Raw genomic sequence first — 14,039 nt, forward strand, 5'->3', positions numbered from 1 at the left:
TTCCTGAAACAAATGTCACTGCGCGATTGTGTTTTGGGGCTGTTTGGACTATAAAAACACTTGATGCGCTGCAGTACGTCCAATTTGCTGCTGCTGCTGTTGCGTGGCTTTCACTACGTGGCTGGTGAATTTTAAAGTGTGTGTGTTTTGTAACAGTGGAGCCTTACGTTTCTTTGGGCTCTTTGTCTTTGCATGATTGGCCAGAGAACAGGAACAAGCTCATCTGAGCATTTAACAGGCTGGCCCTGTGGTGAGCGCAGACAGGAGGGGGCTGTGTCTGCCAAGCCTAATAGCAGGTCAGGGTTCACACAGTTGCACGCACACACACACACACAACACACACACACACACACACACACACACACACGCGCAGTAAGGCACAAGTGTAGCACTGTGGAAAAATGAAAGCCTGGTGACCGCACAACAGACACAAGGCTCTTTCTCCAGCATCGTTATCACTGAAGATAAGCATCAGACCTAAAAAGGTGCAAATGGAACAAGACAGAAACATGATCGGAAGTCTCAAAACTACACAGATACACTTTGTAGAACTCAACACACCTGAGGTGTATTAAGTACTTAGAAAAGCACAGGGTTATTTTAGACTTCTGCGGTGGGTTTCGACTTTAATTTAAGCTGCAACAGGTACTGCGAGTGGTGACGAGAGAGGTAAACATGAACAAATACATTATGGAAAACAAAACCCAACCCAGGTTTAACGGTTACACCCAGCACTTATCGGGAGTGATGCTGTGGAACAAGCATTGCGGCATTCAGTGGGTTTATGATGGAGGAGGCGCATTGAGAACAAGAGAGCGGTGATTTCCCTTCTTTGTGCCAACTTGGCTGAGGACAGCCCCAAGGACAGCCAGCTGGTCACACATCAAACGGCCACACACATCATTGACAGGCTCAGACTGGAAGGAAACACCAGCCTGCTCACACGTACAACGACTTACAACCCAAGGAGACTCCACCCTAATAACGGCCAACGAGTCACACTTCACTGAAACTCTTACCGAACGGAAAATCTTCCCCTTCCTCTTAACATACACACACAATGAGGGAGCCATTGGGTTAAACCGGTTAAACCAGCGATTGCATTCGACAGCTTCAGCTTTGCATTTGTTTCCTGAGCTGTCATTGCTTCCAGATTTCTGTGACGTAGGCAATGTGGAAAATGAGTGTTCACAAAGTTTATAAAATGACAAACAGACTCTTGAGCTTGTTTTTGATTTTGTCCGTGTTTGTTGGAAAATACTTGAGCATCTAATCACTCAGCAGTAGCCATGATGCGAGCCTGATGGCAAGAAGAGAAACAGCCTTGGCGGAGAAGAACATCAAAGTCCTCCACTCATCATCAAGTCAAAACAAGAACAAACAGTGCAGCCATAAAACGACACACACGTATGTCCACTCTTACATCACACTGAGTGTTTTCCTTGCAACACTCATCATTGCTGTGTGATACAGTGGAGCCGAAGAAAGAGGGGGTAAAATATTTAAGGAAAAGTCGAAGAAATATAGCTTTCTTCATATTTCTTTCTCGCTGATTCATGTGTTTGTTCCAGCTATTTGGAGATGTTTCACAACTGATCAGCACATTTATGTTCGACATTCCTCTACTCCAAGAAGCAGAGTAAAAGGAAAAGTCAGGAAATTAGATGACAGAGTTAACATTTATAGGCTACAGTGGAAACAAGTAGCTTATTGAAAGAAGTACTGAGAAACCGAGGAACAACAGACGTGACTGACTGATGACTCTGGCACTGAGTAATCCAAGAGATGATGGTACCAGACACACATGCAGAGGAAGCTCATTTTGTTAAACTCAGGTGATTTGTCTTTAGATTAGCCTTTAGCCCATAAAGATAAGAAGCAGAAAGACATTTTGGTGCATTCTTTAAATAACGTATTGTGTATGTTTGTGTCTGTTACCTAGGTACGGTATACAAGAAACCATGCTCTGGCTGCTTATGAAGTCTCTCAGACGTTTATAGTTGTCTTCTTTGGACATCAGGTAGTCGAGCCGATCAAAAGTTGCCTTGTCTTTCCGACTCAGTAACTAAAGGGGGAAAGAAAAAGTGAAATGAGTTGAAGATTATTTAACAGAAACAAACAGCTTTAATGTATATATATATATATATATATATATATATATATATGGTTAAGTGTATATAAATACAGTTACATTCTGCAGAATAAAAGCATTACTCTCAAACTAGTTGCATGGTTAATGGACTGGCCACAGTGCATGCAGTTTTTTAAATAGACACAGCTGCATGCTTGTGTGTTTCTGTTAGACCATTTGTAACAGCTACAGATATGAAGTGTATATCCTGCAAGAGGCCAAGAGGATTGAACTGCAGAGTACTGAGCTTTGAGAGGCAGCAGTGGTAAAGCATCAGACCACAGTATCTACTGACATAGGAAGATCGGTTGTGCCAACAGCAGAGAATACTAATGATACCTAAAAGGAAACCAGTGTGTGTGTTTATGTACTGTATGTGTGTGTGCCCTATGTGTTATAGAAGAAGGTGAGCTATTTCCTGGCCAGCAACAGCATTTCCCTGGCTAAAGGAATCTCCTGTGGTTTTGTGGAGCCGGGTATAAGACATTTCAGCATTACATCAGAGCATCATCATGCCATTATGTAAGATCTTTCATTAAAAAAACTGAAATGGATGGGTTATCCCTTTCCTGCTTGAAAATGGTATAATAAAAAATACTTTGTTCAAGATGTTCCCGCTCTAAATACTGTATGGAGGGGCTGGGTAGATCACTAAAGAAAGCATTGATAGGAATAAGAAATGACAGAAAAGGACACGACACTAAAAACCTCAAGTTCTCCTTGGTGGAGGTTTAATAGGTTCTCAATTTATCCCATAAACAGCGGTGATTTCAACGTTCTAATATTATAAACAGAGCGTTTCATTTATTTCATTTTCCTGAAGTCAGCCATTCATCTTGTGACGACACTTCTGTGCTAGTTTTAATTAGTGTTGGTTTATGTTTCCGGTGCAGATCTACGTGACATCCCAGTTTATTAACAGCACTCTACTAATAAACCAGACTTTCGTTCAAACTAAGGCAAATATACTCACCGCCCATGTTTTGGTAAGCCTGAAGATGGGGGCACTTTGTAACGCTGACACCACAGCCATGACCGCATGGAGGTTGTTCATGTCACACAGTTTCTGTTAAAAAAGTTACAGTACAAAGAGCACAAATTGAGTTGGGTTTGCAATACAAACATCACTGAGGATAGAACAACAAAGTCAAGTTAAGCGTGGATGTGTGTACCTTGGCAGTGCGAATATACAGACTCAGCACCTCGGCCCTGATCTTCAACGTCTGCGCATGGAGGATCTCACGTACCACCCAGAAACTTGTCTGGAGAAAAAGGCACACAAATTACAACACCAAGCCACTCTTAAAAACTCAGAAAAACAGACCCAGGATGCTGCAAAACCGATGACGCGCAAACTTTATTTCTCATGCGCTTCACTCTCCAAAGAACAATAATGGTTCAAGGTGTTTACAAAGAAAGACAGGCTGTTCAGCCTTGTTAAATCTTCAATCTTTGAGTCCGGAGCCAAGGCCTGCAGACAGTCATGACAACTCTGGGCTGAAACCAGGACAAAGCGGAGCAGGAGAGCGCAGGGCCGACTGCTAACGGGAACGCTCCATTAGATTCGATTATAAATTAGTTCTTGAGGAAAAACAAGAGCTTCAGAGGAAAATCCAACTGATTCCAACTGATTGCACAACAGATACACGCCATAACTCCTAATCTGTCAACCGAGAGAAGAGTGTGTGTGTGCATGTACATTTATTGTACTTGGCCAGAGAGAGAGTGATTTCGGAAATCTGTCTTTTTGGGGGAATGCTGGTAAAGCCAAATTTCTGATTACACGCGCACACAAACACAAGGACAAGTCAGTGAATCAATCAGTGTTAAAGCCCTGGAAGGAGGGGGATCGGGGAGACGCAAAAGGAGAAGAGTGAGGGAAGAGAGGAGTTAATGTGAGGGGAAGTTCATGGCTGCAGGGCTCCGAGGCCATTCAAAGCCCACATTCGTCCACACATTGTGTTCTGATAAGACCATCCCCCACTTACCATCTCTATTTTTATTTGTTACACACTTATCTCTCAGATTTATCTCAATTCTTCACTAGTGTTTAACTGTAGTATGTTCTTGTTTAATTGACTCTGCTCTATTCATGCTGAAGACTGCTAGGTGTTTCTATAAATAAAGTGTATTTTTTTTGTATACTTCACCATGGTTTTCGTCATTCTTGATCTTAGAACCATTTATTCAATTATAAAACGTTTTTATTAAATTAAGACCATGCAATGATCATCTCAAAAAAGATATTAATTAAGTTATGCCAGATTTAGCTATAAGCTTTTTCAATCCACAGTCCCTGGGCAAGTACACAAAGAATGAAGAACAACATTTTTTTACTATTTTAAAATGTTACAACATAACATTGTCTCTATCAAACAAATAATTTGAAAAAAACCAGCATATTGATTCAGTTGAACTACCGGTATATAAAAAACCAATTAATCACAATTAAAAACCTGATTAATGGTCAAATTATTGTTGAAAGACCTGGCTCTCAATATTCCTTATTATTCGCCCACAGCTGGATTAGCCCCGTTTTTTCCTGGAAAAAGCCCCTCGAGTTGTTTTTGTTTTAGGAAAGAGGAGTTGAGGAGTGAGGAGATAAATTCATCAATCTACTGAGAGTGACTCTCTCCATCTTTCTTTATAAACACATGTCACAGACACTCGTTCTCTGCAGATACTGTAGGAAACACAGCCATATGGGTTTCATTATCGCCTTTTCCTAAAAGGAGTCCACACAAAAAGATGAGGGAGTGATGAAAATGGACAGAGAACACAGACGGTGGTCCCTAACTTTCATTTAACTTGAGTTGATGTCTCTTGCCTTGAGCCAGTGACCTCATGTTGAAAAGCAGTTCTCTTGAGAAAATAAAAACTTAAATGCTGTCACATCTTCCTTCTACCTTCAGTTTACAGGAGACAGGAGTTTCCATTGACTGTAAAAATGTGATTCCAATCTGGAAGCAAAACATGCTGCAGTTTCACATTTAGTTTCCTCAGCGGTCTAACTTGATATGCGAGGTCAATCTGGACAAAGCATGTCTGTCCAAATCGCTTTCCCGTGGGTCTCATTACGGAGCCTGTGTCCTCGACAGCCTTGGCCTCCAAAGCAATTAGATCACAGAGGATGGCAGTGCTTTACAGAAGTGCACTCACCGGTCTGTATGAGGGTCTGAGTGAGGGAATTGGGGCTACGGGGGTTTGTCTTGATCTCACTTTATGTCCTAAAGAAAAGATCAAGTCTTTTCGGGATTGTGTTTATGAGCCTATCAGGGCCTCCAGATGGAGCTGCGAAGCCCCAGCGCTTCAATAATCATAAACAAGCGGAAGCATAGAGACCCAGTCGTAGAGCTCATAGCTGTGAATCAACCCGTTTAATGGCCTGAAGGGAGGAAGAGATGGGGTGAGAAGAAGATCATGCCAAAGACAGGGACGACCGCTGACTGACAGACTCTAGGTGATTTGACCCTTACGTAACGTCCACACGGTTCCGTCGCGTGCTTCAACGGAGACGCTTCCCATTCACTTTGAATGGGGTGACGTCAAGCTTTACCGAACTACATTGTGGTTCCGTCGCGTCGCTTTGCCTCCGTTGCTCGCTTGGAAAGTTGTGAAAAGTTCAACCTTTCAAGCGTCGACGGAAGTGCCAGCCAATCAAATCATATGCCAGTACAAGCGCTAGCCAATCAAACCGCGTGCTTGTGTGTCCGGGGCAGGAGATTAATGTGATTGGTTGTTGGTCGCACGCCCACCGGCAAGCTTCAACGCGACGGAACCGTGTGGACGTACCGTTATTGTGCTGAAGCCTTTCAATGGTAGAAATTGAGTCAACTGACCTGTGTTAAGAAGCCATTTCGCTCGAGAAAGTTGGTGAATAGTAATAGCGGCTAATACTATTTGAGTGGAAGTCACATCACTCCTTTACCGTTATCTGACAGCATATGTAATACCCTGCACCAACAGGGTTATGTTTTTGCCTTGGTTTGTCAGCAGGATTACAGAAAAAACATTGGTTAGATTTTCATGAAACCTAGTGAAAGGGTCAATGAAGAACCATTTTAAATTGGGAGTAGATCCATATCAGGGGTCTGATAGTCACACTCAATTCTACCTTTATTAACATTGTGCTGCATGTATACGTTTTTGGTATGATTGAAAAAAATAATACCTCTACTAGGAAAATCACGTGAAAGTCTGCACATTTGGTCTTGTGGTTGTGGATGATTGGTTTTCTTTGTGCTTAGTTGAAACGCAAATACTTGAAAACTGAGGTATAACATAGGCCTTTAACACACCTTCTTTTTAATGTCAATGTTGTTTCCATATTACAACCTTGATACCATGAACACAACCAAGTCGGAAGAAAGACTATCCAATGAAATGGGACCATCCAAGTAGCTTGGGAATGCAGCATTGACCTTGGCAGGCGGCTGTGTTCTAGTTTTGTTCTTGTTTCTGCTATTCAACCTTACGTGTAAATAGTAAGCCATTCACGCAGTGCTGCTATAAAAGGAAATATATAATGATGATGAAACCGTTAAAGATTTAGTCATATTTTCTGGCCGTTAAATATACACTGCTGTGATGTCTTCTTTCCCATCTGGTTAGAATATAGTCGGTTCCCATTTGGTTATAATCATCGCAAATTCTATACAACTCCTGTAATTATGTCTGAATAAACACATTTACTTTTTGACTTCTGTATGCAAGTTGATGATTTCTCTGCACAAAACCCAATAAGAAAGATTACTCATTGATCATAATGGGCTGAATTAGTCTCTCTTTGCCGCCTGTTAAGAAGGCGCAGTTTTCTGCTCCACTGGCTGGACGTAAGGAAGAGGAGAATTAGGCTTCGGCTCTTTTCTAAGGAGCACTCTGGGACTCTGCTCTCCCAATTCAAGTCCCGTTATCCAAAAAGCTCCTTTTCCTTGGCTCCTAAGCAGCTGAAATGTGTGCAGCTAACATCTTGAATCACAGTTTGGGGTCTGCTTTACACAGAGAAGTTTCCACAGCTACACATTCTTGTTAGATCATCTCATATTTATACTGGAGGCCATGGAAGTGAGTCTGAAAGGAGCCTGGCAATAATAGTGGAAGGGAATTAAAGGGCACGGTTGCCCCTTACATCATTACCCACAACTTCCTGTTGATGATTTTACAGTGCGCTGGGGGGGGCATGTCATACCCACTAATGCATACATTTTGTTATGTTTCCACACGTGCTGCGCCAAGATGCAGAAGTGCGCTAATAACTTCCTGAAAGCCAGAGCCAAGGACAAGCTGGGGACAAAACAAATTACCTTCTGACCCATTTCATCTGGGGGCTATTTATGCACATATGACAAGCAGGGACAAAAAGATTATTGTTATGATGATTATTGGGCGCTGCCATGGAAAGGCGCTACGAAAAAACATCACCTCTCAGAGAGCTGGGGAAGTGATTTAGTACTTTGAAGATGGAGGCAGAGGACACGATGGAAAGAGGAGCTGTAAGCTCTCCATTCCTTGAAGACTAAGGCTCATAAATCTTTAACATTGCTGAAGGGACTGTATTTCTTTTTCTCCTTTTATGGGATGAGACCTTAGTTAGCACCTTTTAAATGTGGCTTTGAATGTATCTAGATGCATCATAGTTTTAAATCAGTCCTGTATTGATAGAGTTCTGTTGGACTTAAAGAGCAACTTGCAGGTTAGAGACACCAGTGAATAAATGTGTAGGAAAATAATGAATACACTAGATTTTCCCAAAACTATACAGAAATATACACTAAAGTGACATCTGGTGTCGTTTTAGTAAGACATTTTCACTTCCGCATAAAAAAGCCTCCCCACATGAGCCCCCGCGTGTGACGTAACATGGGGGAAACAAGGGGGAGAGCGGCCGGTCTAACGTATGAATAAACATGGATCACAATGCTAGTTTTGACACAGAAGAGGTTGAAAATATATATTCGAATGCATATGATTATAATTATGAGCCTGCTATGCGTCCAAGAGACCAGGAGCTCTTTACGGTGCCGTGTACCGGAGGGGAGAGAGAGAGAGCAGCGAAGGGGGGGAGAGAGAGGTAATACGGTTTCCTGATAAAGCTGTGGAGAGTATGTGCTGCAGGGAGGTGGATGCACAACGCACCCAGGAACGAACGCTAGCTCCGGTCCTTTACCCGTGAGGGAAATTGTGGACTCGATGTCCTGACAGGCTGGAGCTCACCATGATTACAAATAGTGAAATGCAATGTAAAATTACCGAAAAAATACCAGCTCACTAAATCACAACCGCTCAAACCAACTACAAACTACTACCGCGGATTGGGCAGAGAAGGAGTCCGAGAAACCTGCTCCCCCCATGTGACGTAATATGACGCGCTTGACGTTAAAAAAAAAACAGTTTTTAGTAGCAGAGCTCAAAACGGCTCCTTTTCCTCTGAATTCCTGCCCTTATGTCTCATATCAAATCCTGCATTAACATTTTTAATTTTAATTTTCAGGCAAGGCATAAATGTAGTACAAACCTGCAAGTTGCTCTTTAAAACTTGTATTAATCAAATAGTCATGTGTTGCTCTGTCTATGGATTGATTGGTGGGTGAGTATTGTTGTTGTTTTTGCTTGTTTTATTGGTTTGTGAAGCCCTTTTTGTTAAGAGTTGTAAAGTAGTACTGAAAGTGACAAAGCTGCATTCCTCTCACCTGGTTGAACCTGCGAGTAAAGGCCACAACATTTGGAGAAGAGCTGTGCTTCTCCTTCTTGTTCCAGCCGCAGCTTGACAGCTCCTGAAAACACACAAACAAACAGGGAAAATTACATTTACTGTATGCACTGAGCCAAAAGTATCTTTTTGTATACGCCAACATTTGACTGAATGGACTAAACAGTCATGCACGAGCCGAGGCCACGCAGTGGGAAGGCAAGACGAGAGCAGGATATGATCGTAGAGAAAAGCAGATGAAGAGGAAAAAGAGAGATGATCCAGTGGAGGCTCAGACAGATTGATGGATGAAAGCAAAAACAAATATGGGAAGCTGTGTAGGAACATTCTGATGATATTGATTTTACTTTCTCCAATGTTCAACCAACCTACGCACTGACTGCTGAACTCAACTGTTCTCATAGTGGAGTTTTTGAATCAACATTGAAGTAAAACCACTACTGTAAATAGTAATATTATTGGAAACCCTGCCCCATTTAGTCATGCCCTGGCACACCCAAAACCTAATGTAATTTCATATTTTCCATGCAGGAAGAGGCTAATGCACGCCATGAACACAGGGGTTATTTAGCAAAAGAATGAACAATGAAAACTATAGCACACTACCTTTTGTACAGTATAGATCTAAACAAGTTAATAAAATGAATACAACGAGTAATCGTTAATAAAAAGGAGTGATGTCAAAAAGCTAAAACTACTCTTAAGAACAGAATAACTGCCAATAATCGCATTAAAAATGTAATAATCAGGCTTTGATTTATTCACTTTAAATAAAAGTACATTATTGTGTATCCATACGCTCTTTATATTTAATCAACTATGATGTATGCACTTGTATTGACAATGTATATAATAGCAGCTGAGGAGGCAGCTGTAGAAGCAGTAGTGCCGAAAGAATATTTTATTTCACCGCTTTTTAAGAAGGGAAAGGGCAGGGACTTGGAACTTGATTAAAGAAAGGTTGAACAACACACAAATAGTATAATAAGTAATTATTCCTATTTGTGTAAAAATAGTACTAGGTTAGTCTCATTTTGGTCTGGACTGCAGTTCAAAACAGAGACCACACAGCGAGGGGAACCCAGACCCTCTTTGGCCTCTGCTGGCTGTCCGGAGGCCAGGGACACTGACGTAACAGTTGGAAAAATGTTGAGCAAGCTCTCCTCTTAATCCCTGCCAGCCCGGCCCACTTGAGCGACAATATGAAGATCTGCATCGGGCTGCAGCTCCCCCACACAACCTCCAGCTAACCGCTCACAACTCTGTGACCCGGGCCACATCGGGAAGGCTCCTTGCAAAGACAACCCATGCTCACTCAGGGGTGAGTCCCCGAGTAGTTAGAGGCAGCCGGCGGGGGTAAAAGAAGCAACATATCAAATACAGATGTTAAAAGCAGACGTTCATGCATGGGGAGGTGATGCCTCCAGGGACTATGTTGCCTGAGTAAGGATGATGAGGAAAAATGTGAGTGGGGAAGAGTTAAAGGGACTATAAAAGACCACATTGTAGAAGACCTAACAGCATCTCTCCACAATATAAATCACAGGGCAGGAGACACTAACCCGTTTCATCCATGAGAGCTCTTAGTTTATTTAACGTCTGTCCTTTTTACATAAGCCCCTTCCTTCTTCCTGCCATCACGTCAATCACTCTCCTGTCCAACACACACAAAGTTGGTGGTGATTTCTTAAACAAGGACGCTCCATAGTCAGTGTGAGGTGGATGTGTTTGTGTGCCTGGCAGCTCGGACCACCACCTGACCACCCAGGGAGGCGGTGCACAGACCGTCCCACATCTTCCTCACTCACCAAGACCACAACATTTCAACAACCTACATAATCCTTCAATCCTGGACCACCTGGGACTGTCTTCTGAACTAACCGTCGCTCCATCTGCCCATCACGCCAAGTTTGAAGTAATTCACACTCTATTGTTCGCCCGCTGTTGTGTAACAACCGATGCTAGTGTGTTTTAACAGCAGGTCTGCAATGATCCAAAGTCTCTCCAGAAACAATTAGGGTGCATTTCCTTTAATTTTCCTTCACATTTATATAGTGCTATTTCACACTCAAGCAACATTTAAACATTTATCTGACAAAAGGCGAGACTTTAGAGGAGGCTGCTTTGGTAAGACAGTTTTAAAGGCTGCAGTTTGAAGAAGCCTGCGCCGCCAAGCCACAGCCAGCCGTCATTTCCACATGCCGGTCTGGCACAGCAGTGTTTTCATTAAAGCTCAGCCCTGTGGCGCTGCTAGGAGCTGGCAGTATCTGCACTGTTTGGGCACATAGCTAGCATGAGGGCAAAGGGTCTGGAAATTTCTGGAAATGTTCAGATAGATTCCTTAAATTGTGTAAGTGAAGCTAAGCTCAGGAATTTTGCACAAATTGCAATAGTAAAAGCATACCATTGAATATTGAACTAACTAAGTGGGTGAATAAACATAAACTGCTATTTCTTATGGCATGCTATAGCTATGACTATTAAATTGAAACCATGCACTGAACCTTTTCCATCACACATTCATTTACAGCATCCCATTAAAAAGGAATTCAGTACAAAATAAACCTATTGCATGCAAAGTGCATTCTCCATCACATGTGCAGACCAATCTGCAGCACTGTCTGAGACAGCACATTACATGCTTTCAGCTTCCATTATATAGCTGCAGAGAATAGATTTTACAGTAGATTATTTATGTTAGCCAGTAGATAGTAAAAATAAGGCAGAATACACACTTTATAGCTTGTTTGTATCTTCTGCAAGTTTTTGATAGCTAGCTGTTGTGTCGTATTTCACATTGCTTCCCTTTAACCCCCATGGAAAGTTTCCATCTTGAATATTCATTAACAAATATTAAACAAAGTAAAACGTTGCCTAATCCAAAACAACCCTAAAATTACATTTTCTAGATTTCCATATCTATTTACTCAGCTCTGTGTTGAGTCTACTCTGTTTTACAACCACACTGAGCAGTATTACATAAACATGGCACGGGCTGAATAAGATAACCAGCTGTGGCTAAGCCACAAATTGCTAAGACCTCATGTAAGATACCGCAGAGAATCCTTTTGTTGTTTTTTTCTTCATTGTAAATGGAAAACTGAAGTTTTGGGATCCCAGAAAATACGAGGGAGAGGCCACAGGCCAAGACATTAAGGAATAATAGGAACAGGGTGGAAGAAGATGAAGAAGGGAGGAAGTGAGAACAAGAAATGTGGTTTGCTGCAAAAAGAGTGGGGATTGTGGAGATATACTGAGGAATACAGGAAGGAATACAGTGGAACATCTAAACATCTATCTGTTCTGCACTTAAAAAACAGAGGAAGCCTAAACTGATGTTCAGCCAAAAGTACTAGCCTACAGATGTAACCCGTATCATCTGTTCGATTCAAAAAGTAAGAAAGAAAAAAGCAGAACAGTAAATACAAGGAGCAAAGAAAGGAGAAGGCAATAAAATGCATTGTCTCAGACAGTTTTAAACTATAGACCCTGGCAGGGACCTACAAGCGAGCAGCAGCCTCCATTACCGTGCGCACACCATGGAAAGAATGACTTTTCCAGGAGGTATTTTAGTACATGTACTCCCCATTATTCTTATAGCAGTACAGGCTTTCTTTCATGGCAAGTGAGACCAGACTAAGCTTGTTCTTATATGAAGATTTCATTCTTATTCTTCTGGACGGCAATACAATTTTATCATAATAATAACAACTGTTATATTCTAAAAGAAAAACAGTACACATGATTACATCTCAAATGGCCGAGATAAGTCATTGAATATAAGATCGTTTTATTAAATGTGTTTTGATAATGTCTTCAGAAAAACTGATTCTCAATGGTTTGGAAAAAATCCTTTCTACAAAGGGAAAACTTGTCCCTGTAGGTTTTTTTTGTCTACTGCCAAAACATTATTTTCTTCACCGTTCAGCATGATGAATGTGTATTAACCATCATGCTGACAGGCTGTAGTGTGGGTGGGATTCCCTTCTGTGTTTGTTGTCGAGCAACTATTGTCCAACCCTCCTCCACAAAACAACATGTGCAGCATACAGGGCGCGAGGAAAACCGCGTTCAACATTCAATGCATGGTTTTAAAAATGCAATACTTCAGCAAATGTGTTTTATCTCACGATCAGTGCTGGAAAAGCCTGCAGGCGAGACAAGTCCGAGTATGTGAAACGTTATCTGCCTCCAACTACAAGTCATCATCGTCTCACATGAGACCTTCAATCTGTTCGGAGGATTTTTATGCTGTGTGCTCAGACATGAGAGGAACTGACATACTTCCCAGCAGCACGTGGAATGCAATCCGATAGCTATTCCCCGAGAGCTGAAGCTTTCCAGCCAAAGCCACTAAATTACCAACTAGGCTGTTGCCATGACTGTGCATTTGAAACAAAGGCAGGCAACCCCCCCTCTTTAAGTCGCTTTACATCACTCAATCTCTTTCCTTCGCAAACTGTATTTCATAAACATCAGTGCGGTTTGATTATAAAATAAAAAATGGTCTTCTGGGACAGAAAGTCTTCCAACATCTTCTTTTCACTTTCACATCATTTTAATGTCTACACGTCTCTTGTCAGCTGGTCCATCTTTACTGGCGGTCCAGTTCACTCTCGATTAAACCCATATAGATGGGGTTGTTACAACCCATTAGCAATCTTGGCCTTGTACATTTAGATGAGGAAAAGATTTTGATACAACTCCCTTGCATCCTTTCTCCTCCTCCTCTTCGTGATCTGCCTTGTCATTTCAATGGCATGTCAATTGCAAACAAACAGCCAAAGAACATATCAGCAATTCAGTGGGGGGTTGTAGATAAAACATCAGTCTGCTCTGCACTATGGATTATTTTACTGTCGGAAAATAACTTCTGGTGTTCTCATCAATTATACACAAGGGTCTGTCCATGTTGTCCTCAACAGCTCTTCCTCTGATATCTTTTTGTACTTGTTCTGGTCTTTGCGTAACCACAAGTATTAAGCGGTCCATTACTTGTAGGAAGTGAATTAAAGCAGCCATCATGCATGCAATGTCTTATGGGCCGTCACTTAACCTATCATCCAAAGCAGATGTGTTCAGCTCCTTTGCTGTCTGATGTGTCAGAGTGGCATGAGTTCAAGCTCCAAGCTTTTGAACCTGGCTCTCTTGAGGCTTTGTAGATATCAAAGAGTATATAAGAAATACTGGCAAAACCCG

The 14,039-nt window shown here is 41.8% G+C and overlaps 1 protein-coding gene across 1 annotated transcript in view; it reads right to left on the minus strand.

Annotated features, from left to right (window-relative positions):
• The window catches only part of ralgps2 (Ral GEF with PH domain and SH3 binding motif 2), a gene marked incomplete at its 3' end in the record, with an annotated part of 72,644 nt that overhangs the window by 26,651 nt on the left and 31,954 nt on the right, over positions 1–14,039 (minus strand). Inside the window, exons 6-9 of the mRNA XM_010768919.1 lie at positions 8,821–8,904; positions 3,304–3,393; positions 3,105–3,197; positions 1,939–2,065 (exon numbers count right to left, since the gene is read on the minus strand). Coding sequence (XP_010767221.1) covers positions 1,939–2,065; positions 3,105–3,197; positions 3,304–3,393; positions 8,821–8,904 — 394 coding nt within the window. The remainder of the gene's footprint in view (positions 1–1,938; positions 2,066–3,104; positions 3,198–3,303; positions 3,394–8,820; positions 8,905–14,039) is intronic.

This window comes from Notothenia coriiceps, unplaced genomic scaffold, assembly GCF_000735185.1.
Source record: "Notothenia coriiceps isolate Sejong01 unplaced genomic scaffold, NC01 NC01_scaffold00006105, whole genome shotgun sequence".
Taxonomy (NCBI): Eukaryota; Metazoa; Chordata; class Actinopteri; order Perciformes; family Nototheniidae; genus Notothenia; species Notothenia coriiceps.